This window comes from Meriones unguiculatus, chromosome 20, assembly GCF_030254825.1.
Source record: "Meriones unguiculatus strain TT.TT164.6M chromosome 20, Bangor_MerUng_6.1, whole genome shotgun sequence".
Classification (NCBI taxonomy): Eukaryota; Metazoa; Chordata; class Mammalia; order Rodentia; family Muridae; genus Meriones; species Meriones unguiculatus.
In genome coordinates, this window is record NC_083367.1 from 38,079,143 (window position 1) to 38,105,215 (window position 26,073).

Below are 26,073 nucleotides of genomic sequence, written 5' to 3' on the forward strand. Positions count from 1 at the left end.
AGAGAGAAAAAGCATTCTTTTCTTTTTTCTGAAAGTCTTCATAAACCAAGGTTCCCAGAGGGCAGTTCTGACTAGTGTTCTGGGCAATTTACATGGATTTATATTCTCCGCTATTCTTTTTGGAAGGTAATTAATTGCTATGGCAACAATTACATCATAGGGCATCTATGCTTACTCAGGAATAATGTGAGAACAGTATACATTCTCTCATTCAAAAGCGATTCAGAATAATGGGAGTTCCTTATATACGGAGTTGTTTTAAAAATGATTTGCCACTCTAAAACAATCCAATTTGGAGTGCTTCTTGGGGCTTACTTTTGTACAAAGAAGGCAGAAAGAAGAAAACTCTAAATACTGAATGTGCCTGCTCATGAAGAAATGATTTAAGGTGTAAGTACACAATACCTCTTGACAACATGTACCTATCGAAAAGACAGTATGGGTAGAACTTGAAAGGTGCATATTATCTATGATTAATAAGAGTGCATATGCAATTGACAACCTACCTCAGTTATGCATCATTTTATCATCATGCTCATTTTATCAGCATCAATATACATCTTTATGCATGTTCAAGCTACGAAGCACAGAAAGCAGAAAACCAAAAAGTACCAAAATAATTTTTTAGATCAGTGTTACTCTAACTATGGGTCATGATGCCTTTGGGAGTCACATATCAGATATTTGCACTATGATTCATAACAGTAGCAAAACTACAGTTATGAAGTAGCAAGAAAATAATTTTATGGAGGGGGGTCACCACAACATGAGAAACTGTATAAAAGTGTCAGGGCATTAGGAAGGCTGGGAACCACTGCCTTAGAGCTTTGATATTTTAACAATATCAATTTAGGGCAGAGACATCACTCGGTGGTTCAGTGAACCTGTTGTCCTTGCTGAGGATATCAGTTTGATTTCAAACACGTACAGGGTTGCTCACAACAATCTGTAACTCCAGTTCTAGAAAATCTGATGTCCTCTTCTGGCCTCTGAGGAGACGAAGCATACATGTGGTGCACATACAAACATTCAGGCCTATGTATGTATATGAGCACAAAAGAACTTTTATTGCCAATTCTCTAAGCAGTGTCTGCAAGATGCTCAGCAAAGACACCAACACAAGTAAAGAACAAGGGTTGGCTATGGCTAAACCACTGTCTTGTAAAGCTCTGAAATTTTCACCATGTCAGTGTAGGTTTCTCTTGGATCAAAAGATATTCTCTCCTTTTTTTTTTTTCCTTACGTAAATTTTAGGAGGTTTTTTCTTTAACATTTTTTAAAGACTGATCTTATTTGTGTGTGTGTGTGTGTGTGTGTGTGTGTGTGTGTGTGTGCTCTCAGAGGCCAGAAAACAGTGTTGGATCACCTGGAGCTAGAGTCAGAAGAATTTGTGAGCCACCTGACATGAGTGCAAAGAACCAAATTCAGATCTGCAGCAAGAGCAGCACTCTCTTAACCATGGGACCATCTCTCTAGCTCCAGGAGACAGTATTTAAAAGCCAGGTCTGGTGTTGAGTGCTTGAAATCCAAAAACTGAAAGGTTGAGAAAGGAGGATTACCATAAGTAGAAAGCCAACCTGAGCTATATAGTGAATACCAGGCCATCCATGGCCACAAACCATGACCTTGCCTCAGCCTCTCCATAGCCCTTCTGCTAAAACAAGATTGCATTTGCCAGAAGCCTCCAGAGAAAAATATGGGTTGACTCGAAGCTAATCCTGGTCAAGAGTTCAACCATGATCTTGTCATTTGCTGAAAACTGTCATGACAGCCTGTGTGAAATTACACCAGAAATTTGGTGTTCAGAGATCAAGGACTTGAATGTTTCTAGAAGAAAGTGTCAGTGTTTGAAATACAATTCATCTAGCATTTCATCTTGGACTTTACTTGGAAGCCTACACACACACACACACACACACACACACACACACACACACACACACCAGTAGTGGTAACAGAGTCTGAAAAGGTCATCATTCTTGCCTTCTTCCCAGGAACTATGCGATGGTTAAGATTGTAGACTTCCATAATGACCTATATGAGATCAAATCTCTATTACTTATGTCATTATCTTAATCTCTGCACGCTTTGGTTTTCCCTCTGGGAAGTAGAGATAATAATAGTTGAAAAAAAAAAAACAATGAAATGTACGTATGCTCCAGACACTAGACTTAATGAATAACAGAAACTCTTTCACACAATTCTGGGTTCAAATTCAAGGCCTCAGCAGATTTTGTTTTAAGAGAATGTGGAAGCTGTTCTCTGCTTCCAAAATCAACTTCTTGCTTATCTTTACATAAAGAAAAAGCAAAGGGGACAAATGTTGTGTCCACATGGAACAGAAGAGTTGGAAGGACCTCTTAGCTCTCTTGTATAAGGGTATTGATCCTACTGATGAGAGTGGAGCCCTTATTGTGTAATCACCTTCCAAAGATCTCATCTCCTAATATTCACCTTGAGGTTTAGGTTACAACTTAATTGTAAAGAGACACAAGCATCCAAACTGTAGCTGTGTACTAAATAACAATAAATAACAACAGTATTTTTACATCTGGAGACAAATTTTCATCCATAGCTGCTCAAAAACAAACAAATATAAAACAGTAGAAGCCAGATGTCTGGCCCATGCCTATAATCCTAGCATTCAGGAGTCAGAATAGGGAGAAATGTAACTTAGAAATCCTATTAGGTTACATAGTGAGACTATATCAAATTACCAAAGACTGGGAACATAGCTTTATAGTAGAGTATTTGTTCAGTATACACAAGGCCTTGGGTTTGATTCCCAACACTCTAATCAATCAATCGGGCAACAGAAACTAGTAACAACTGGCTGCAGTGCTTTCTGGGTATAGTATGAGAAAGGGCTGGAGACTTTCCTGAGGGTTCTTCCAGTCCTACCGTCTCTAGAAGTTCAGAGTGAATTCTAAAGAAGCCTAGAAACGTTCTATCTATCCTATCTTCTTCTACTTTATACAAATAGATAAATATATGTACAGAGCAGAGGAATATCCATGAGTGGTTGAATGAATGCATTTGGGATATGAAATTATCAAATAGCATGTGAAGTGACAGAGCTGTAAGAAAATGAATGTGACACAGTTTATACCATTACCATGAGCATAAAGAGAAACGGGCCATGTTCACAGTAAAAATAGATTGAGCAAATTGAAAACTGTCTTTGGGGAATCATCAAGATGAGTCAGCAGAGGATCTGTCATGCCTGAAACTGGGATCCTTAGGCAACCTACACCCACACGCTATGATCTTTGTGTCTTGTAACAGCTTTCATGAGACACATAATAATGTGATTTTTATAAAAACAAAAGGAAGCAACCTGTTTTCTAAAGGATATGTTTTTCACTTTTTGCAAAACCAGCAAGAATAGATCTAAGTTCTGGATAGATAAGAGAAGCACAATTTTAAACAAAACTGAAGCAGATCCTTGCTTAGTTTAAATAGGTCCTGGTAAAATCTCAGTATCAAAATCAACCAAACAGCTTTTAATATAATAGCTAATGTTGTAAATGCTAACAACAGGCTGGAGTTAAAAATATGCCTTCAAAATGTCTCTGTGGGGTGGATACTAATACAATCCCCATTTCATATCTGAGGGTATAGATTTAAAATGTCAAAGAGTAAAAAGAATCTGACCCAGAACCAGTGCCCTTGGCCTTGCCCTGTACACAGCCCTGCAGAGAATTACCCTGGAAGACCTCGAGTGCTACATACAATGGATTATTTTACTCCATAATGACTCAAACTCATTCACTTCCACAAAAACACTTTCCCTTCACTCATGGTGATAGAAATCTGTGCCCGGAACTGTAGGGAGCCAGGAAGGGGAGACAGGGCTCTGCCTTCCCCATGCTGGCAGCCCACACTCCAGTAAGAACATAAGTTAACACAAGCAATTGTATTTCGAGATAATCTTTGATCAGAAGTTAGAAAGAATAATGTGATAGGAACATTAGTTGGAACCATTACCTTTTTTAAGACAGCTTTTGCTTTTTAGGCACCTACTGGGAAGGTAATTTAACGTTAAGGCTTAGGAAATAAGTCCACAGATGTTCTATGCTTTGAGTCAGAGGGAAAAAATATGTTTAAATCTATATTTAAATTCTAAATAATTTAGGGCTATCTTTTCAAATAGTCTACACTACCAAAAGCAATGTTCCTACAAAATGGCTTCAAGCTGCTTTTAGCCATTTGGAAAACATGGAACTGTCATACCCAAGTTCAGTCATAAGTGTGTTCATTATGGAGTTTCCCTCCCATGGGGATGTCTGTAGGGAAAGGCAAAGAGGGTAGGAGAAGCAATAGTATTGCAATCCCTCTCCCCATCTGTTTCAGCATGCCTTCCATTGTGATGTCCTGGCTTCGGGATTCCAAACAAGACTTAAACCTGAGCCCATGTAGTACCAAACATAGGTCATGGACCTAAAGAGAGATAAGAACTAGCACACAATTCAAGCAAGGCCAAAGCCATTTGCTAGAATTGCTCTATGGCTGGGGAAAAACAAAATACCTTTCTAATACACTTGCTAAGTGCTGCCTTCTTCACAGTGAGTGCTCTTTTGCGAAATCACACTAAGAGGAAATAATCAGAGCCAGGACATGCAACAATTGTGTTCTTTTAGCTCCTGAATCCAATAACCCTGTATGTCCAAAAAACAGGAGTCAGTCAATGGCATGTTTCCTCTCCCAAGCTTGAGATAGCCTTCTATCATAGGGAGGAAATAAAATGGTAATTGCTCTTATCTACTCTCTCTCTCTCTCTCTCTCTCTCTCTATATATATATATATATATATATATATATATATATATATATATACAAAAGCATTGGCAGAGACCCAAATCAGTTCAGGTTCTAGATGTTACACTCAAGATCTATGCAAGTTTTCCCTATTTAGTGGCCCTCTCTGGCTCAATATCTTCATCTTTAAAATGGAAATGAAGGTTTGGGAAGATCAAACAAAATATTCAATGCAAAGGCTTTGGCAGTGACTGATAGATGTCCAGAAAATCTAAGAGTTAACATCAGTATTACCATTATTGTCACTATGCCCCTTAATTTTATATGTCAGTGTAACTCTACACACTGGTACCTCATAGTTTCATCAAGCAAGCCTTGGAATAGATCTTGCTATGAAGTTATTGCATAGCTATAATTAAAATTTAAGATTAATTGACTTGAACAGATCATTCTAATAAAATGGTTGGGTCTCATACAATCACTGAAGAGCCCAAATTATAACTTATAAACCATATTTGAGTTCCAGCGCACAAATTTATCTTAAACTACAAATTTCTGACTTGCTAGCCTGAACCAAAATATGACCCAGCTTCTAAAACTAGATCTCTGCATGTGTATCCATGTCCATATATATTACATTCATGAAGCTGTATAGTGTTTAGGTATAAATGGATAGATATAGCCCATTAATTCTGTTTCTCTGGAGAACCCTGACTTTACAAACATCATAATGAAATAGCTTTAAGCCAGTCTCTTTGAAGGACAGGCCAGAACATGATGCATAACTGCAGAACATGTAAAACACAATTGAAGAAAGCCATGGTGTGTCTGATTGATTTCTTGTTCATCAAGAATCTAGAAATGTCCAATCTATCATTACCAATATCCCAAGCCCAGCATTTCACAATGGACCATGAGAACAGTAAAGAAGCTATTGTATCTAATGTATTTTCAACTTCTAGCATAAATTTAATCCATGCTTTGTTTTCATTGGGAATGACCATTCTGGTAGTAAAGTTCTCTTCTCAGAACTGTATACATGATGCTATTTGTCTAAGGACTGTTTCTATTTTTCTTTCTTCATTTTATTTTTCAAAACACTAAGTTTCTGCATTTCCATCAATTGATCCGGAGATTTATTTGTTTATAAGCAATGCACAAGGAAAACTTATTGGCCCTTCCATAACTAATAGGTATTGGCAGCGAAAATTATACTCCTAGGCTCTCTGGGTATAGAAATTGATTCAGACTGAGGAATCCAAAAGCTGTACTGCCAAGGATGCAGGGAAATCTCTTCCATGTTCAACCAGGAGCAGTGTTTACTGGCCATTTTCTTCCACCACCCACACTCTCAATAGTACTTCTCCGTTCACTCCTGTTTATTACCCCTTTACTAGAAGGACAGGTTCTGTGCTAAGTACCTTGTGTATTTTTCTCTTAATTACTCTTTCCTACAACCTCCTGTTCTACTCAGAAAACACCCACAAAGCAGCATGTCTCTGGAATGGAAATGATGAACATTACATATTTGGGATGAGATGGGAGTAGAAGGAAACCCTGCCAAAGGCTTCGTAAAAGCTGCAACATCTGCTCACTAAAAATAGCAGCATACACAGCTCAAAGAAAGAATCCATGCTTTTCTTTCAGACTTTGGCCTAAGAAATCTATTTCCATGAATCAGTTCACTGGCTATCGATTAGCTTCTCTCATTAGTCTGCTTAATGGCTGCAATAGAAAATACAAGGCTGCTTTGTAGGCAGCAAACGGAGGGGACCCTACCCAACAAGTGTCTATGCCCCAGGCACAAGACCTGACCCCGTCATTTGTGCATTCAACCATTCACCCATGCAGTATTGTTGACTGGAATGTCTGCCATCTGGTAGGCACTGCCGCAGGTGATTATAAAAGAAAAAGGAAAAAAAAAAAAAAAGACAAATATCATTACTCTAAAAGAACACACCTGCACTCATCGAGGATTTCCAGGTGCATCTCTGCTGAATGTTCATACTACAGTGAAATGTCAGCACTCTTGGAAAACCCCCGTCTTCCAGCATCTCCCAGCTGTACAGCACTTTTTGCCTATCCTGTGAAATCAGCAGCCATTTTTGTCTCCCCAAAATAAGCGCCTCTCCTATTTATCATGTTTTCCTCTGACTTATACGTCTCCTTTTTGGAGCAAAGATTGGAAGTGTGTTGCCAACACAATAATTTCCAAGTCCTACTTCCAAACAAAACCCAATGGCACCACAGTTGATACTTGTCTCAACATTTCCAAGTGACTCTCAACTCCCAGACTATGAAAGGACACAGAAGCTCTTCTTCTGCCTTGATTTTTGGGCCTCTTCCAAAGTTGTACATTACTCTTGAGAACATTAATAATTATAACGGCTATCGTACTTCAGGCCTGGTGCCAAGAATTATAACTATCTTATTTAATCCCTTTCAATCTTCTTATGAGGTAGGTGTTCTTATTCTAATTTCACAGATGATGAAACAAAAGTGTTAGGAGGTTTAAGATAATTTGCTCAAAGTCATAAAGTTGCTGTGCTAAGCAAAATCAAACATCAACCACCATCAACTTTGGCTCATCTTTGTCTTACATAGCAATTACAAACAACATAATTTCAAATGAAGAGGTCATTGTAGCACTGCAGTTCTCTTCTGAAATTGTTGCCTACCTGTGATGCATGCAATCAATCTTGCTTTACTAAAATTCAGTGTTTAGACTGTAGACACTTAGATTGTATTAACACATTAACTTTATATTTAGAATATTCAGTGCTGCTCATTACTCTAATGGCAAAGAACTCACAACAAACTTAAAACCCTACATGACCTGGCCCAAGCCTATGCCTCCAGCCTCTTGCCACTTTCTCTTAGGCAAGTGTGTACTGAACCTATTTTATTTTCCTGAGTAAAACATGACTTCATCCACTCAGGTTTCTGATATGTTGCTTCTACATAAAACACTATTTGATGTAACCTTCAGTACCACCCACTCACTCACAGAAACATATTTCTCCATTTATTCTTCCCATATCTTCTTTGGTCTCTAATTTTAAGCTACCAGATGCCTTCCCTGGGCCCTTTTATTTGATGTCTTCTTGTTTTCCTTTGTATTATCTGAATCCTTTCATGTACCCATGACTTGTACCAGCCTCACACTTCTTTGGCTCAGAATAAATGCTTATCAAATGAATAAATGGATGAGTTAGAAAGAGGCTTTCCCCAGCATTCCAATATCCTCTATATACCATTCTAAATTCAGACAAACTCAAGATTATCTTAGATGCTACAGGCTATAATGGATGGATATCCATGGCATCTCCCAGTCACAAGAATCTACCCACAGATGGTGCATGTTGGGCAAACTACCCGTCTACAGAACCACCTGGACCAGACCTTCTAAATCATCATCCTGCTCCTGTTCTCGCTTGGCAGAGGCATCCAGAGTGAAGGGAAAGGAAATGTCTGAATGATATCCAAAGAAGGTCTTCAGATTCAAGGACAAGTGAAAGAGGCGCAACAGTTAGAGATGCTTCCAGATGAATGTTAAATAGATCCCAACTCAAGTGGTCTTGGTACCTGTGACTCCAGAACTCAGAAGGCAGGAGGGTTACTAGATTGAGGTAGCCAGCCTGGACTGCATAAAGAGAACTTGAAATAAACAGATAAATAACAGTTTAGATCTTAATTCAACTTTGCAGCCATACGGTGGCTGCCTATAATAGCAAGCAGCAAGAGATCTGTTTCCTTTATCACTCCCAGCAGAAAGAAAGAGTACTTCTTAGTCTATCATCAGAATTCAGATCCCTCCAATCTGTTTAAATCAACCTCACCTATCTTAAGAGCAAGGACAATTTATTGGCCAAGGAGTCAATTGGAATAGTTGGCTTCTAACAGCCATCTGGGGTGAAATGGATGTATTGAATAAGAGAATAGGTAAAACATTTAGGTGATAGACTTTCTAATGCCAGGTTTAGAAGAGGAAAGAACATACTTATTTCCTCCTAGCGCAATTATACTCCCCTCCCCCGAGATGGTCCCTGAAATGTCACATGTAAATATTTCATAGTTCTTTGGGTACATGGTTGTATTTCTTCTTGCTGATGCAAGCTTTTCTCCAAGTTAATCATCCTCTCCTGCAGACAGGCTTGTGCTGAGTCAGCATCCAATATGTATAGGCTTATTGCTTACAGCAGCTATCAAAGCTGCCTCATTCAACCCGGCATAGAGGCACTACAAATGACATCAAGGATGGCCGCCAAATGACTTCCTAACTCTTTTTGATATAGAGAGATCTTTCTAATAATACAAAGCGAGCGTCTATCACTCCATACTGGATGAAAACTCCCCGCTTTAGTGAAAAAATGACTAGAGAGAGAGGAAAGGAAAAACGGCTACAGTTGGCCACTACCTGGCACTGCTCTGATGCCCCAGGCATCACATTTATGTTACCTGAAACACAAAATTTAAAGCCGAGAGGCTACTCAAATTACTGTCATCTCCATTCACACCCCTCCCCCAACAACTTGACAGCCAGTTTCTGAACTGTGGGTTGCAAGTGCACTGAGGGAGGTAGAATGAAATGCAGAAGTCCTACAAATGTTGGCAACCATAGAGGTTTCTTACTATGTAGCAACTAAATATCAACTGAAGCGAATGCATAATGAACCAGGTGCTTCTGGAACCCCTCGCCAGTGCTGCATCCAGCAACTTCACTGACCGGTTCTGAGTGCACAGATGTGCACTTTGCCCTGTGCATGCCGTCACACCATGAGTCACCACCAACCACCATGGCCTGGAAAAGATTGGCTCAGATTCCAGACTATTGTAAGGAATGAACTGCAATGTTTTTCAATTATTTCCTTTATGTTTGAGCTCATAATATAATCACAATGTTCACACACACACACACACACACATACACACTTCCATTTTCTTCTATGTAAACTTCCTTGCTCTCTTTGAAAGTTGTGGCCTCTTTTTTGATTAATTGTGTGTCAGGATTGGGAGTGGGTGAGAAATAGAATCGCAGTGTTTTTATTGGACAAAGTTTTTGCTCTTAGATGTTGATTTAATTATAAATAACTAAGACTTTTAATATTTTCCTCTGTCATTCCTCAGAATGTGTCAAATTAGTATGCCTTTGGAATGTATTGTTAGGACATCTGGTTTTTAAAGTTGTTGCTTGAGTAGTAATTTCAGCTGTATATATATATATATATATATATATATATATATATATATATATAAAAGTTCAGTAAATTTTGGCTTGGAAATGGGACAAAATTTCCAACAATTTCTGAAGTAGTCTTAAACATACTTCTACCATTTTGTGCTATGTACTTATGTGAAGAAATTTTTTCATCATTGGAAATATAAATTCAAAATATTAATTAATTTGATGTTGCTCTGTAGCATACAGCATCAAAAAATCAGCCAAGATTTAAACCTTTAAGAAAGAATAAACAAGTGCATCCATCTCGTTAGTATGCAACTTTCTTTTAACCTTTAACTAATAACAAAATCACATGTATATCAAAGAACTGTTTAAAATAAGTTTTTTTTTTTATTTTGATTTGTGTAGCTGCTTTATATGCCTATAAACAACCTGGATCTCATAAAAACTTCTCAATGGCAAAGGGGTTTCTAGAAAAAAAAAAGTTTAAGAATGTGCCTAACTGAACCAGGTGGGGGTGGCCCACGCCTTTAATCCCAGCATTCATGGAGGCAGAGGCAGGCAGATCTCTGAGAGTTCAAGGTCCGCCTGGTCTACAAAGCAAGTCCAGGACAGCCAAGGCTACACAGAAAAACCCTGTCTTGGGAAAGAAAAAAAAAAGCCAAAGACTACCTAACAAGCTCATTGCTTGAGGTCATTCAGGTTGAGGTCCAAGAGACTTGCAAAACAATATAGACTACTGCCATTGTCCTCGATTGCCTCTCTGAGCTTGAAAGTAAGACCCTATTGCTAAAGACCTCTTCCACCACATACACACACACACACACACACACACACACACACACACACACTCCTTAGGCACAAACTTAGAGGAATGGAGCTGGAACTGACCTAGAAACCTCTTCTATGAGGAGTCTTATGGTGCCCAAAGGCACTTATGAAGCTTTGAAGGAAAAAAAGAAGTAGCCTGAAGTCCCACCCAGCTGTATGTAATACTTACAGAACGTACCAATGACCGGCAAGGTGTCCCTGATAGTGCAGTAGCGACTTGAGCTCAGGGATGATGACACCTCCGGAAGTTCGTTTATCGTCCAGGATTGTTTTAGCTATGCTGGGTTTTGTTTGTTTGTTTATTTTAACATGTGAAGTTGAGTATTGTTCTTACGAGCTCTATAAAGAACTGTGTTGGAATGTGGATGGGGACTGACTTGAATCTGTAGATTGCTTTTGGTAAGATGGACAGCTTTACTGTTAATCTTACTGATCCATGAGAACGGGAGGTCTTTCTGTCTTCTGATATCTTCTTCAATTTCTTTCTTCAAAGAAGCTGGGTTTTCATAGTACAAGTCTTTCACTTGCTTGATTGGAGTTACCCCAAGAAATGTTTTTAGTATATTATGAAAGGTATTATGGCACTTATACCTTGGGGGTAATCAACAGATGCCCAATTAAGACATAAAGCCTGTTCAAAAGGAGGGAATTCATGCCTGGTACTATAAACCCAGCCAACAACTAATGGCTGGAGAAGTCATAGACCTTAGAGGGCTCTTATCCCTATACACACAGTAAGTATAGTGCAAACCCCTCATCAAAGAGGCTTCATTTTGCAACAGATGGAGTTGATTACAGAGGTTCAACTGGTCAAAAATGTAGAGAATAAGTGGTCATGGTGCCTATACATTTACAAAGTAACTACAGCTAAAAGCTCAGGAAGCTTTGCAGAAGAGTGGAATTTTCTGAGGACCAGGTTGCCTGCTTCAGGATACTGTCTTCTAGATGTGACAGGAAGCCACACCTGTGAAATCTCAACAATATGTTTGCCTGCACAAGACCTGCATAATAAAATCAACACTTGATAAGCCAACATAGATAGGAAACTTTCACAAAGCCCTACACCTAGATTAAGAGCTTCAGGCAATCATTGGCTCTTGATAGAGAGAAAAAGAATCAATCTTCCCCGGGATGAATCCCCTGATAGGAGTCTGATCCTAAGCGGTAAGCCTCAAATACATGTGTATGTGAACAATACTGAATGGACTCAGTAGGATACATATATATGAAAGAAGAACAGTCCGTGACATTGAGAGGGAGTGGGGGATTTGGGAGGAATTGGAGGGCTAGAAATGGTGTGGACAAATTACTTAAACGTGAAATTCTCAAAATTGTTAGATGAAAAATAAGGCAGAGAAACTGAGGGATACAGCTGGCATTAACCTCTGTCCTAAACACACACACACACACACACACACACACACACACACACATACACACACAGTCACACACTTGCACTCTAGGAATTCATATCTTCAGGGATACTATGATCCTGAATTTTATGATAAAATCTAGGGGCAGCAGCTATGGGTGGCTGATCATGACTTAACCAAATTCTGTGTCCACAGAGAGCTCACTGTTTGAACACAGTCATTATACATGCCATGTTCTTGCCATGCAGACGCTACTTCAAGACACCTTCACTAAGCCTCTTCTTCCTGGAAGGTGCTGGAGGCTGCTGGAGGCTGCTGGAACCCCTTCCTATCCAGAGCATCCCTGAGGGAAATGACCAAAGCATGTGTCCCCCTCATCCCCCTGGCTCACTGGAAGGTGGTGCTTGTTTGATTCATGAGATGCAATTGACTCAACCAACAACTAAAAGCTGACTTGCACCCTTAAACCCTTTCAGCTTAGACAGAACTCCACACGCCAGGCTTGGCAGTTTGCAAGTGCAAAGAGCCCCATCCTGTGAGGTTGCAAATGTCCTTCCTATTTATGGCACCTCCATGCTGTCCAGAAGCCCCTGAGTCTCCTGGGCGACCCAACACCCATGAGCCGCAGCAGCTTTGGCCGCAGGTCCCCGCGGTCCACACCCGCTGCCCGCCTGCCCACAGGATGCTCTGCCAGGGAGGGCAGCTCAGAGAACGCAGTGTTTCCCGGCCCGCAGCGGCCTCCACGCGGGGACAGAGACTGCAGCCAACCAGGGCACCTCACAAAGAACTGCACTGATCAGCCCCGCATCTGGGCTTCCCTCATTAGCATACTAAAGCGGCTCGTCCCTTTCCTCTAAAACCGCTCTGTCTTAGCAGCCCGCCTTCCCTCAGTGGGAAACCCGCTGGGTTCAAGAGGTACTAACCCCTTCCTGAAGCCTGTCAAACCCCCCGTGCAACCCAGAGGTGCTGCCAAAGCGCCAGCTCTGACAGCATACAGTGTACCGTATGCCCATGCCACATGAAAGACTCCAAGAGAGGCTTTCTTTTTTTAAAAAAGGGAAGAAAAGATATATTTGCTTGAAGAAACGATAATAGTAAACAACTGACATAAACAGACTAGTGCCTTGTTCCTAAGTAGGTGGTTTCCCTTGGGACTGACAATGCAGGGGCAAGCCAAGGGGGCAGAGTCATTCACAGCCTTGTCAGCTGAAGGCTCAGGCCAGCATGTGGCACAGCCTTAGTGACAGAGCAGAGCCACGGGAACACAGGCTCTCCTTTTAATTCTGTGACCAGGATAACCACTACAGAGGGCTTGGCGGCTTTCCAGGCCTCTCCTGGTCTTGTTTCATTTTAAAACCCCACACATCCAATGGGAAATGAGCCAGGATTATTTTAACTGGTTTACCACTGCGAAAATCGAAGCCCCCACAAGTTGTCACTTGCCTGAGAGAAAGAAAAAAAAATCTCCTTCTCAGGGGGACACTGTGGTCCAGGCACCAAAGTTCAGGTGACCACATAAAAATCCCTTGCTTTTCTCTTTCCTTGCCCACTCCCAGATTTAAATCAGGGTCCCCACTGAGGTCCCTCAGTAGGTTAACCCTTTCAAGGCAGATTGTAAATAACAGTGCCTTCCTTATACCTATCACACACACACACACACACACACACACACAGCATCCCGACCACAAATGTCACATTTACACATAACACTTCAGCATGTTTCCTTCCTCACTCTCCCACTTCTCTGTGTACAAACACCCACCACCCATTCCCCAGAACCCGGCACCTTCCATTCACAACTGAAATTTTGCCTTTGAGTTCTCCAGCAGAGAAGCCACCTGAGAGAAGCTGGCTTTCTTTCCCACCACTGAATCCATCAGATGGGCTTTTCCCCAGGGCACACCTCCCCACCGCACACCTTCACCTTACAGAGTGTTCCCTCTTCTCGGGCCTACCCCTTTCCCCGGGCCTTCTCTAGACTCTCCTTGGCCTTCATCTCCTTCCATACTGCATGTGCAATTTCCTTCTCCAGCAGACATTGCCACAAGCCCAGGGACCTGTTATTAGAGAGTAACCCTCCTTTCGAAGGCAAAACTTCTCAACAGCTTTGCTCTGTCTCTTTGACCAGGCCATTCCAAACCAAGTTTCCTGTTAGCACTGATCTTTTGATCCTGTGCTGTCACAGACCCTGAGGACTTCTGTGCTTCCAAACCATCACAACACATGCCCTACTGTGTCCTGCTGAAAATGCCTTCTCTGAGCATCAGGACATCATATTCCCCTGGTCTGCTTCTTACTTTTAACTTGTCCTCCCTTGGCTGGGGCCTCCTCCTTTTAACTCTAAAGGGTGGTATGCTCTCCAGATCTTTCTACCTGCTTCCACACATTACCTTCGGGTAGACCTGGATTCCCATATCCAAAGTTCCAAGCACCCATTTCTGCCCAGAATTTCAGCTTTCATTTGGCACTCCCACTAGACTTCTCTAACCCAACTTGGAAGAAGTAAACTCAACTCCAGTTTCCTGTCTACAAACATGTTCCCCAGCTGTCTTTCTCTGCTCTCAAGATGGTACTATCACCCCCGAATTGCTTAAGCATCCAAAGCTGGGAGTTTTTTATATATTCCTTTCCCTCGGCCAGCCTGTAAAATCATTCAGTCAATCCAAAGGCTCTACTGCCTGAAGCAAATCATTCCCGTGTTCTCCATCTTTCCCATCTCCACTGCCCCTGCCCAGTTCAGCTCCCAGCATGCCCTTCCTCCACAGCACAGACCTCCCTTGTGATCCATTCCCCAACAGCAGCCCACATGACCCTTTCAAGCTTTACCCAATGCCCATTCTGTTCAAAATTGCTCACATGTTCTCCATCCCACTTAAAAATGGCATTACCTGTCTCTTCCGTCTTTCTTCTCAGTGGCATCTGATTCTTGCACTCCAGTCTTCCTTTCTGTCAGTTCATTATGCTTGTTCAGCTCATCAAAACTACCTAGAATGCCATTCCTTCTATGCCTCCAGTGACTAGTTCCTTTGGTCACTCTGATTAGGGTCCATGTCATAAGAGCAAGACCTCTTAGGTCCACCCATGTTAAAGTTCCATTGCCACTCTGTCATGCCACCCTGCGTCATTCAATTCTATGCCTAGTATTAGCATGCCGTGTTATCACTGACATGTGGCTGTTTATTTTTTTGCCCCCACCCACTATTTTTAGCCTCTTTAAGAGTGGAGTCCTTATTTCTGACATGAACTCAATGGCTAGCTCTTCAACACCCCTCCCCACCCAGAGGGACAAGCAGCCTTGCTAGGCCACAGAAGAGGGACATTGCAGCCAGTCCTGAAGAGACCTGATAAGCTATGTCAGATGGAAGGGAAGGAGGTCCTCCCTTATCAGTGGACTTAGAAAGGGGCAGGGAGGAGATGAGGAAGGGAGGGTGAGATTGGGAGGGAATGAGGGAGGGGGCTATAGCTGGGATACAAAGTAAATAACCTGTGAGTAATATAAAAAATAAAAATTATTATTAAAAAAAAAAGTGGAGTCCTCTGCTGCCTTGTCTCCCGAAGAATGCCCAATGTCTCTATCATCCTCTCCATTGACTTAGTAATTACTTGTTCAATGGCTGACTGGCACCCAGTCTTTGCTTCTCAGAATTTGAGATAAAGTGGAATCGATGATCTAGGCACATATGTGGACTTCCAGGCAACATTCACCCACCTTCTCATATAAGGACTTGTTCTCTTCTACTGTAAGATTCCTAAAAGATGGTACTCTCCATTTAACAGCCCACTCTAAAGAAAAGAGCTGCTGCTCTCTACCGTCTCTCACTTCTGGATAGCTTCCAGGGGGTAAGGAGGCTTTCAGGCAGGATTCTTAAGCCATTCAACTGAGGCCTTGTTGCTTAGTGGCTCAACTGTCAGCTTACCCTACTACCTGCCTGTCTGCCTTCTTGACAAAATACTGGAACTAAACAACATATAAGGAGGAAAGATGTGTTTTGTGGATCGTGCTTTCAGGGGCTTCACTATACCCCCTCATAGCAGTACAGCATGGTGGGGGGTTGGGGCAGAGGAAGCTGCTTACCTCATGGCAAGAGGGAAACAGAGAGAAAGGGAGAGAGGAACTGAGTTAAAATATCCTGTTCAAAGACCTATTTTTCTTCCCCTCTGTCTCACTGATTAACTCTTCTACCATTTTCCAAATGTTACTGAACAAACCTTTAGTATGTGAACTCTGCGGGACATTTAAGAGCCAAATGATAATACTCCACATAACCAGGTAATGTGTCAGATTCGCAGAGGCAGGACTCGTTCAGAGGATTCCCCCACCTGGGATTAGACAAGCTTCCAAAAACCAGATTTCCTGTTGCTCCCAGTTAGACAGCCAACAGAGACCTGCAATTCTCAGACTTTCTGCTGCAAAATTAAAAAGTTTTCAACTCAGGGCAGGCCATATAGTTGTAAAATACAATAAAAATTAACTATAAGAGAAAATTAAATAGCAAAAAAAAAAAAATTAAATACAGGACACGGTCTCTGAAATTTTTAGAACAAAACAGAGATGTGCTTTATCAGAGCCCTGCAGGCATTTCTAAATGCTTTCTCTTCACTTCTGTCCTTAGCACAGTTTGGGGCCCAGCACTATTGTATACGCAGTGCTCTGTATAGCTGGTGGTGTTCTGACTGCCTCTCTGGCTCACTTAGCATCCTAGACTCCTTCATTTCTAAGGAGCAAACCTCTCTCCTGTAATGACTTTTCTAATCAAGGTTGAGCAATTCAGTACTGAACGTAAGCTAAGATCCAGCCATGTCAGGTTTCTTCCTGATCAGTTCCCTCACCCTGGTCCAGAGTCTGCCCTTCCCTCTCCATCCCAACTGCCTCCATGATGTGTAGACACCCATCTCCTTCTCCTTCTCCCTATAGAGCTGTATCAGTCTCCTAACTGACCCCCCTATAGAGCTGTATCAGTCTCCTAACTGACCCCCAACTCCAGGCCCTTTCTTGACTTCTGGCCTGGTGATTGTGCCCAGAATATCATGTAGAAACATGTCTCTGAACCTACTATTTCTCTACTCAATAACGTAATAATAATCAATAAAGTGAAGTCTTACTACTATCTTAGCACCTTAGGCTTTTTATATGTGTACCTCATCCCACAATTCTAGTCCTAGTCACTTCCACACCCTTTATCCTTCTCAGCCTGTAATGTCTTCAAACAGGAAACTCCATGTCTTTTCCCAATCTTTGACCTCCACACACAGCTCATTCTTTGTCTCCTCTTCTTATAAATGCCTCTACCCTGCTTATCTTTCAATCCCAAGGGCAAATACCATCTGTAACCTCTCTTGCTTTGTGCCCAGCCTGCCACCATCTCCCTCCTCTGTGGTCTTACAAGGAGCTCAGCAAGGTGAACATATCAGTGTGTTTCCCCATCCAAAAAAGGACAACAAATATTTAAAAAGGACATATTATAATGATCTGTGGTATAAAAATATGTTCTGTGGTATTAAACATAAGGACTGGAATCGCTGTCTGAATGAATGGATGCTGATTTTAACTCAAATAGCCACATTCAATTACATCATGCTGCATATCAAAGTATCCAGTCCTTGCGCTCACTGATCTGTGTGGTCTTGTCATATCTGACATCTCCACTGTCTGCAACACACAAACATATGTCAAGCTCCAGAAGAGTTGCCTGTGGACTGTCAGCACATTAATATTTTCAGAAAACTCTACCTGTTGTTTAGGATTGGGAGTTGGGAGTGTTCGGTTTTTTGTTTGTTGGTTGGTTGGTTTGTCTTTTTGTTAGTTAGTGCTAGACAAGGTCTAGCTATATAGCCAAGAACTACATAACTTAGAGCATTTGTCCTGGTTAGTTTTTATTGTCAAGTTGACAATTGGAGTTACTTTAGAGAGAACCTTAGACCAGACTGGCCCATGAGAACCTCTGTGGAGCTCTGTCTTGATTGCTAATTGATACAGGAATACTCACCCCGGTGTGGATAATACCAGCCCTAGGTAGGTGCTCCCAGGATGTTTAACACAGCCAATAGAACTTAAGCCAGAAAATGGGCCAGTAAACAAAGTTCCTCCATGCTTTCTGTCTCAGATCCTTCTTTTTTATTAATTTATTTATTCATTCACTTTATGTCCCAATCCTAGACTTCAGATCCTTCTTAACTCCCTGGTATGACTTCTATCAATGAGGGCTTGTGACCTGGAAGGGTAAGCTGAATAAACCCATTCCTCCCTAAAAAAAGCTGCTTTTGTTCAAATTGTTTTTGATGACAATGGAAAGAAAACTATCTCAGAGAGAGAGAGAGAGAGAGAGAGAGAGAGAGAGAGAGAGAGAAATTTGGAAGCATCCAGTGGAGATTTGTGTAAAACAATTCAGATAATAGACTATAACATTACATTCTCAATATCAATATGCATGCCAACTACCCCAGTGAGAACTGAATCATAAATTCCACTCCAAAAATACAGTTCAGTCAAATTTGAGCCTTCCAGTACATAATGATTGCTTAGGACAAATGACTATGTTGTCATATATGTTCTTGACAGTCAAGAAACACATCAAATATTTATGGATTTTTTTCCATATGCCAAATAGAGTTTAACTTTTTAGTCATACTCCTTTAGATATACAAGAAATTATAATGTATTTGAACAATATACAGTAAATCCTCATTAGCCTGCTATCAAACAAAAATGCTCAACTAAAATATAAAAGTAATACATTCTGCCTTTTACTCTTAGGATAAATAATGGCCAAATAAGATAGCATCCCTTGCATTAAGCAACTTCCAAGTTACCTAGACAGCCAGATCAGTTGCTTGTAGCATCTACACCTGCAGCAGTGAGTTGCAGAAATGGCATCTGCTTGGATGGCCCTATGGAGCTAACCGATTTTGATGAAGTAAAAGATGAAAGCAAATGTATGTCTATCTGGTTACACATAAATTACTTGGACTGACATGAATCATATTTACCTAGGTAAACCAAATATCCCTTTATTGAACATTCACTCAAGCACTGTGCACAAATACAAAAGTTCTAGACGATCGTTTTAAAAGATAACTCATCCTTTTAGTTAAAAATAAGTGCATCCTTCAGACCCTCTTTACTGACCCTACAAATGTTTGTTTTTAATCATCCAGTTTCATTTGGGTTACTTTGTGTCTAATATCCTCATTATGAGTTGATCTTCCCCTTTCATTTTTGACATCTGTTAAAAGAAGCAGCTTGAGGCAGAACCTCATTAACAATATTTAACTTCTAACTTCATAAGAAAGTATGGCGTATATTATACTGTCTTCAAGGGCTGAATCTAATCCAATGTTTATGCAAAAACCTTATTCCAGGGCAACCATTCTATCAGTTAGCAATCATTCTGTCTGCCTTGTAAGTGACACAGAAAGATTGTCTAACCACGTTGACCCATCTCACATGTAATTATCCAGGTTTGGCTTGAATTTCATGCAGGCTCTCTAACAATTTTCCTGCATTCTTCTCCCTTAATGCTCTTTGGTTTACGATTTTCAAAAGCATCCAAAGCTTGAAAATTAGTAAAATAAAAATTTAAGTTGAAAATAAGTTCTAAATGAATAGATGACCCGAGACACCAATACTTCCACCAAATGACTAAACATCTCAACCAAAAGATTCAGAATTCACAGATAGCTTCATTATCCCACATAACCCAACAATTGTTTTATTGAGAAGAAAATGGACCAAAAAACTAGGAATTAGTGATGTTGAAGTAAGAAAAGTTCTATAAAAGCTTTCATGTACAAAGCATTCATTTTAACCGACATTCCATTAACTAATCATTTTGGAGGAAACTCGTTGCCACTTTAAATATATAGCTAGTGCCAACTCCTGTTTGTTTCAAAGAAATCTACTTAGTCAGCAGTTTCTGTGAAAGGGTTATCAACTGTTGTCCTTGAAGTGTTTTCTTTTTATTATATCTTGCTTGTTTGTGGCAGGATAATAAATACTACTCTTCTATAAAAACAAAAAGTAACTTTAGAATAGTCAGGCATAATTTTTCCTTATCTGTCTATATCAGTACATAATTTTCTGTCTTTAAAATCAAAAAGTAGTCATCAAACCAGCATTTAAAACATCTTCTATTTCTTGTACCCTATCTCTAAAATAATTTTGAGTAGAGAAAGGATATGACACTATTCACTGGTTAAGGAAAAAAAAAAAAAAAGAATTATCCAGCACCACCTCTTTCATTAGTCTTGTATAGTATGATATTCTACTTGCTACTCAGGAGACTAGACCACTGGTGAGATGCCCTAATTCTCTTATACAAAATACAGCAATCTAGCTCTATGCATGTTTAAAGTCAATAGATGACACACCGCTAAGGAAAGAAATTGATGCACAATTCTACAAGATGGATGTTCTTGTAATGTTCATATTGTATTTTAATTCTAAATGCCGTTAGTTAAGTATCAGTTAGTATTTTAACTCTCTTTAACTGTCCCTGAGTGGACAGTGTATAGACAGACATCTGATGTGTTTGCATTCAATTTTCTGGTTGCCAGGTAGCTCAAACCAAGACTAACCAGGCTTGCCTGTCTTATGGTTTAATACTCCACAACCTATCTCCTCTGCCTGTCACTCGGGAATATCCCCAAGGAGATGGTCAGAGCTGCCCCCTAGTTGGGAAACAAAGAGGTTCCTCCAACTCACAGCAAGAGAATGCTACCAACTCTGCATTAATGCCAAATGCTGGATGAGCATTTTTAATTAATTCATTTATTCACTTTATATCCTGATCGATCACAGCCCCCTCCCTCTTATCTGCCCCACCCACCCACCCTCACCACTCATTAAGTCCCATCAGGACTGAAGAAGTCCTTTTCCCCTGTGATCTGGCAAGGCAGCCCTGCCAAGGGGGAATGATCAGAAATCAGGAAACAGAGTCCATGTCAGAGACAACCCTTGCTCCCCTTACTAGGAAACCACATGAAACCTGAGCTGCCCATCTGCTACATCTGTGTAACAACCCTAGGTCCATTCTATGCATGGGCCTTGGTTGGTACTTCAGTTTCCACAAGCCCCTCTGGGTCCTGGTTAGTTGGCTCCTTTGGTCTTCTTAAAGAGCTCCTGGCACCTTCAGGTCCTTCTTCCTCCCACTTTCCCACAAGACTCCCTATGCTTCATCCAATGTTTGGCTACGAGACTCAGCATCTGTTTCGATCCACTGCTGGGTGGGGCCTCTCAGAGGACAACTATGCTAGGCTTCTGTCTTGTTCCCTTCTTCAGTAACTTCCTCTCTCTATTCTATTTTCTCTTCTGAGTGAGATTTAAGCATCCTCCTTTGTGTCCTCCTTGTTGCTTATCTTCTTTGGATTTGTGAATTGTAGTATGTCTATCCTGTACTATATGGCTAGAATCTGCTTATAAGTGAGTACATACCAGGTATATCTATCTGGGTCTGGGCTACCTCACTCAGGATGATCTTTTCTAATTCTACCCATTTGCCTGCAAATTCCATGATTCCCTGAGTAGTATTCCATTGGGCAGGTTTTTGTTTATTGACTTGGTTGATTGGTTAGTTGGTTGGTTGGTTGGTTTTTTGTTTTGTTTTTGTTTTCTGTTTGGTTGGCTTGGGTTTTTTGTTGTGGTGGTGATAGTGGTTTGTATGTTTGTTTTACATTGGCTAGAGCTTGTGATTTGAAATGAAAGTCTTTTAGGAGTGAAATTGGTGCACGCCAGGGATAGATGCAAAGGAACAGCTAACAACATTGTGTGAATAAGGCAATGCAGGTGAAGGACACAGATGTATTAGGGAGAGAGAAGAGAGAAGAAGGGAAAGGAGGCAAAGTAGAGAAAATAAGACTGGATCTTGAGATTTTAGTAAATAAACAAAGATGATTATAAATAGGTCCCAATGAGCTGACTTTGTAGTCATTAGATTCCATAATGGTTCAACAGGAAGAACAACATGTAAGCACTGTCAATCACCACCAATCACGCTCTACCCATCAGAGGGAAACTGGTCATTCAGGAGCTGCTACTAATCTTGCTGAATCGATCCCGGCACAAAAGCCCATCATGTAAACAAAAATTATTCCATCAGGTTGTCTTCAGTCATCTTAAAGACATCCTTTTACAAAAGAATAATGTGTCATTGGCTTTTTAAGAATGAGGGAAAGTTATTATTATATTAAAAAAGGATTTTGCAATTTCTGAAGAGCTTGAGAGACAAATAAGAATGGGTTTTTTTGTTGTTATTTAAGTCTAAACATTATAAGTCTAAGGTTTCATCCCATATTTCTGAGATAGAAATGTCATTAATCCAACCTATGTCTCAGTTTCTCCTCTGTACACAGAAAATAATTTCAGTCAAGTCACAGATCACACATCTCAGTAAACTCAAAGCTCTACCCATGAAAGTATGTGTGTGGCTCTCATAAACTTGTCTTGGGCAACAAACCTAGGCTGAATAAATGATAACTAGAACTTTCCATTTTCCAAAGTGGTTTCTTTCTTCAGTCTTATCTAATTCTCCAAGTCATGATATGACAGGGAGTTGACACAGGTGAGTTAAGTTACAGGTGTCACTAAACACATTGTACAAATGAAGAGCCCAATGTCAAAGATGATAAATGGGTCTGCCACTAGTCCTGTGGCCAGGTATAGGCAAAAAGAATGATAACCGCCCAAGTCCCTTCAAACCTACCTCTGTGAGTTTATCCTTCTGGATTTTAAGATTCACTGTATATGCAGTACAACCACTGTTACCTTAATAATAACTTAGCAAACGAACCATGGAATCAGTGCTTTCTACTTTGATGAGGAACATAGTAATTTAATAATTTAAAGTGTATTCTGCTTAACATATTAGAGATTTTAAAACTAGATATTCACATAGAACAGGGTACACACATAATATGTTCCCTATTTTTTTTTCAGTCTCTTAAAAAAATCATCTTCTAATTGCAATGTTTGTGGTTTTGTAAGCCAAAGCTACAAATGACAAGGTAAAACTGGACTTCCTATTGCCAATTCATGTCTCGCTTAAGAGTGAAATCCTTGTCTGATATTAGACATAAATGTCTATAAGTGAGTTATTATAAACAAATTTTAACAAGCAGTTTTTGAATAGTATATACAACCACTGTCTCCAAACAAAAATATTTCTCAAGTTATATCTCTACATATATTCATGCTCTCTGCAGAGCTTTAAAACCCAAAACAATCCCTTGTGAGTTCATCAGGGAACCTCTGCCACCAAAACCAGTACCACACAGAAACATGTGTGAATAATGCCATCAGAAGGGTTACCCCACAGAAGCGTTGAAACCCACACACTCAGGCAACTGGCTACGTGAATGGTGCCTACAGCTCGTCAATCATTTAAGTTAGCTAAGTAGCAGAAATCCCTCTCACATCACTGTGGAGAGAAGGTACAATAGGGGGGAAGGTACTCGAGGATCCTCAACCTAAAACATGCCTGTCCTTTGATAACCCACTAGGCAGATTCCGGCACCAGAGGCCAGGGAGATCCTCGGGCTCAGCTTCAGAGCAGAGTAAGCAGGCATCTGATTCTCACACCCTTCCCGCAATATTTTGCACTTTGTTCCGGTCTGGCCGAGGCCTCTAGCCTTTTTCCTTGCTCCAAAGCCACCAAGAGTCTCCGCGGTCACCCGAGTGTCCGGACAGAAGTGTTTTTTCCCCTTCTGTCTGGGGTAAGGGGCTCCTCACCAGGACCCTATGCCCCTGGGGAGGGGAGTCGGTGCCACCAGGGCGGAGCAAAAGACAGAGAGAGGTTGGCGACTTCCATGCCATCACCGCAGCCCCGGCGCCTTCCCGCCTCCGCCCAGGCCATGTTTAGGAGTCCCCAGAGCGCAAAGCCGGGATAAGAGTGGAGAGGGGAAGTGAAACGACGAGAGGATGCGAAGTGTGAGTGTGGACACACACAGGGCAGCCGCAGGTAGAACCACCCCACCTCTCCCCAACTCGCTCCCCGGACCTGTCCGCAGCTCCGCCACTCTGGGAATCCCGGCGCCAGGACAAAGCTGCCGCGGCCTCTCCGTCAGCTCGGGGAGGGCTCGCCCCGGCTCACGGATCTCCCCTGGCCCGGACCCAGTCCCAGAGGACCTCGGGGACGTCCGATGGGGAGAGGAGGGAGATCGGGCTGGGCGCCCGCAGCGCCTGTCCCCGGCGTCCCCGCCGGGCTCCTGCGCTCACCTGTTCAGCACTTTGCGGATCCTCTGGCGCATGCCAGCCCGGGAGGAGGCGGACAGGCTCCCGCTGCCCTCCGCTGGCAGGTTCTCTATGGTGGTCACCACATGGTTCGGCGGGGCCGGCGGCGGTGGCGGCTGCAGCTGGGGCTGTGGAGGCTCGGGAGGGATCATCGCTGCGGAGGCGGCGGCGGCTGGCTCTCAGAACGCTGCCCCGCACATAGTGCGCGGGCTCCGGGCCCGGGAACACGCAGAGGACCCGGCCGAGCAGCCCGGGCCCGGGAGGCGGTGCCGCCTGCCAAGCGACGAAGCGGGGAGGTACCCGCGGCTCCGGCCGCCTCCTCCCAGCGCAGGGCTCTCCGGCTCGCCGCCCAGTCCTGGCTTCACACCCTCGCTCCGGGCCCGCCGCCGCCTCCTTCCCGGGCTCTTCCCGAGCTGCGACCCAAGTCCTGGCACACCCCGCCAAGTGGCTGCAAAGGGGGTCGGCGGGGACCCGGGGCTGCCGGGTCCACTCCGAGGACCGTGCGGAGAGAGGAACGGGGGTCTTGGGTATCCTCTTCCCTCCCAGTGCCTGGGGCTTGTCCTGGTGATAGCAGTCGCGGTGGCGCCGCTACAGCTGGTGCCGGGTTCGCTCAGAAAGCTGCCGTCTGTGTCTCACGGAGTAAGAGACCGAGAGTGAACCTGGAGCGCCGGGCGGGGGCGCCTTGCTGGCGGAGGGGGGCGCGGGGTGGGGGTCTGGATAGGCGCTCTCTGCCCTCGCCAGAGGGCGCTCCGGAGGCACCTCCTGGCGTCCAAAGAGACCCTAGATCTCGGATGCTGTGACTGGTGATGAGCGATTTTGTCTTTTTAGGGCAACGCAGGGCAGCACCTCCCTCTGAAACTGAGGAGGATTCTTCTTGCTTCTGCGGAGGCTCTGCGGAATCCAGCACCACGGGTCCGGGACAGCGGCACTACATAGAGAAAGCTGTTGGTCCAGGTAACAAATCCAAACGGAGCACCCGAAATAATCACAGGTACGCTCATCAGAATTGACCTGGAGGAAATGGGAAGAAAAACAGTTTCTCGCCAAAAGAAGAAGAAGAAGAAAAAAAGATGCATTCTGGAAACTGGGAACAGCAAACCAAGTCACCCCTTAAACATCTCCGTTTAGGCGACTGAGCCCAGTGAAAGGAAAGCCAGCTAACTCTAAAGGCACTTCTGAAGAAAACAGAGAGACAGATGCCAGGCAGTTTCTTAAATTCTAGGGCAAGGCTACTCACGAGTCTCCCAGGGTCGTTGTAAGAGTTAAATGAAGTAAACCACCCATCAGGAGAGCCTAATGGCTCCTTCAAGGTCTTCCAGCTGTCAAAGGGATAACTGTGTTATCCCTGAAACCAAGCCCACTTCCTACCGAACGGACTTTGTCCGGGGCATTCCTTATACCTATTGATCTTCATTTCAATCCGTAATTGACTCTGGACATTTTCTCAAATGCCCTTATCTAGATTGCCTGGGAAAGGATCTTGCAACGAAAATGATATGCATTTAAGATTTTTCTCCGCTTCTCTGCAGAATGGAGAATTGATCACAGTAAGTTTAACAGGTATATTTGTTCACACAAAAGCACGTTGATGCTGCCACTGAATCTAAACGCTCTGGAGACTAGCAAATACAACTACTGTTTAGGATGTTCAGGGGCAAAAAACATTCAAAAGTAGATTAAATATTCTCAAAGAAGGGAAAGAGGGCA

The 26,073-nt window shown here is 42.3% G+C and overlaps 1 protein-coding gene across 1 annotated transcript in view; it reads right to left on the bottom strand.

Moving 5' to 3' along the window:
- Slc35f1 (solute carrier family 35 member F1) overlaps positions 1-25,200 on the bottom strand; it is a 408,594-nt gene extending 383,394 nt beyond the window's left edge. Inside the window, exon 1 of the mRNA XM_060373138.1 lies at positions 24,352-25,200. Within this exon, the coding sequence (XP_060229121.1) occupies positions 24,352-24,518 (167 nt within the window). The 5' untranslated portion in view covers positions 24,519-25,200. The remainder of the gene's footprint in view (positions 1-24,351) is intronic.
- Between the last annotated feature and the right edge of the window lie 873 nt (positions 25,201-26,073).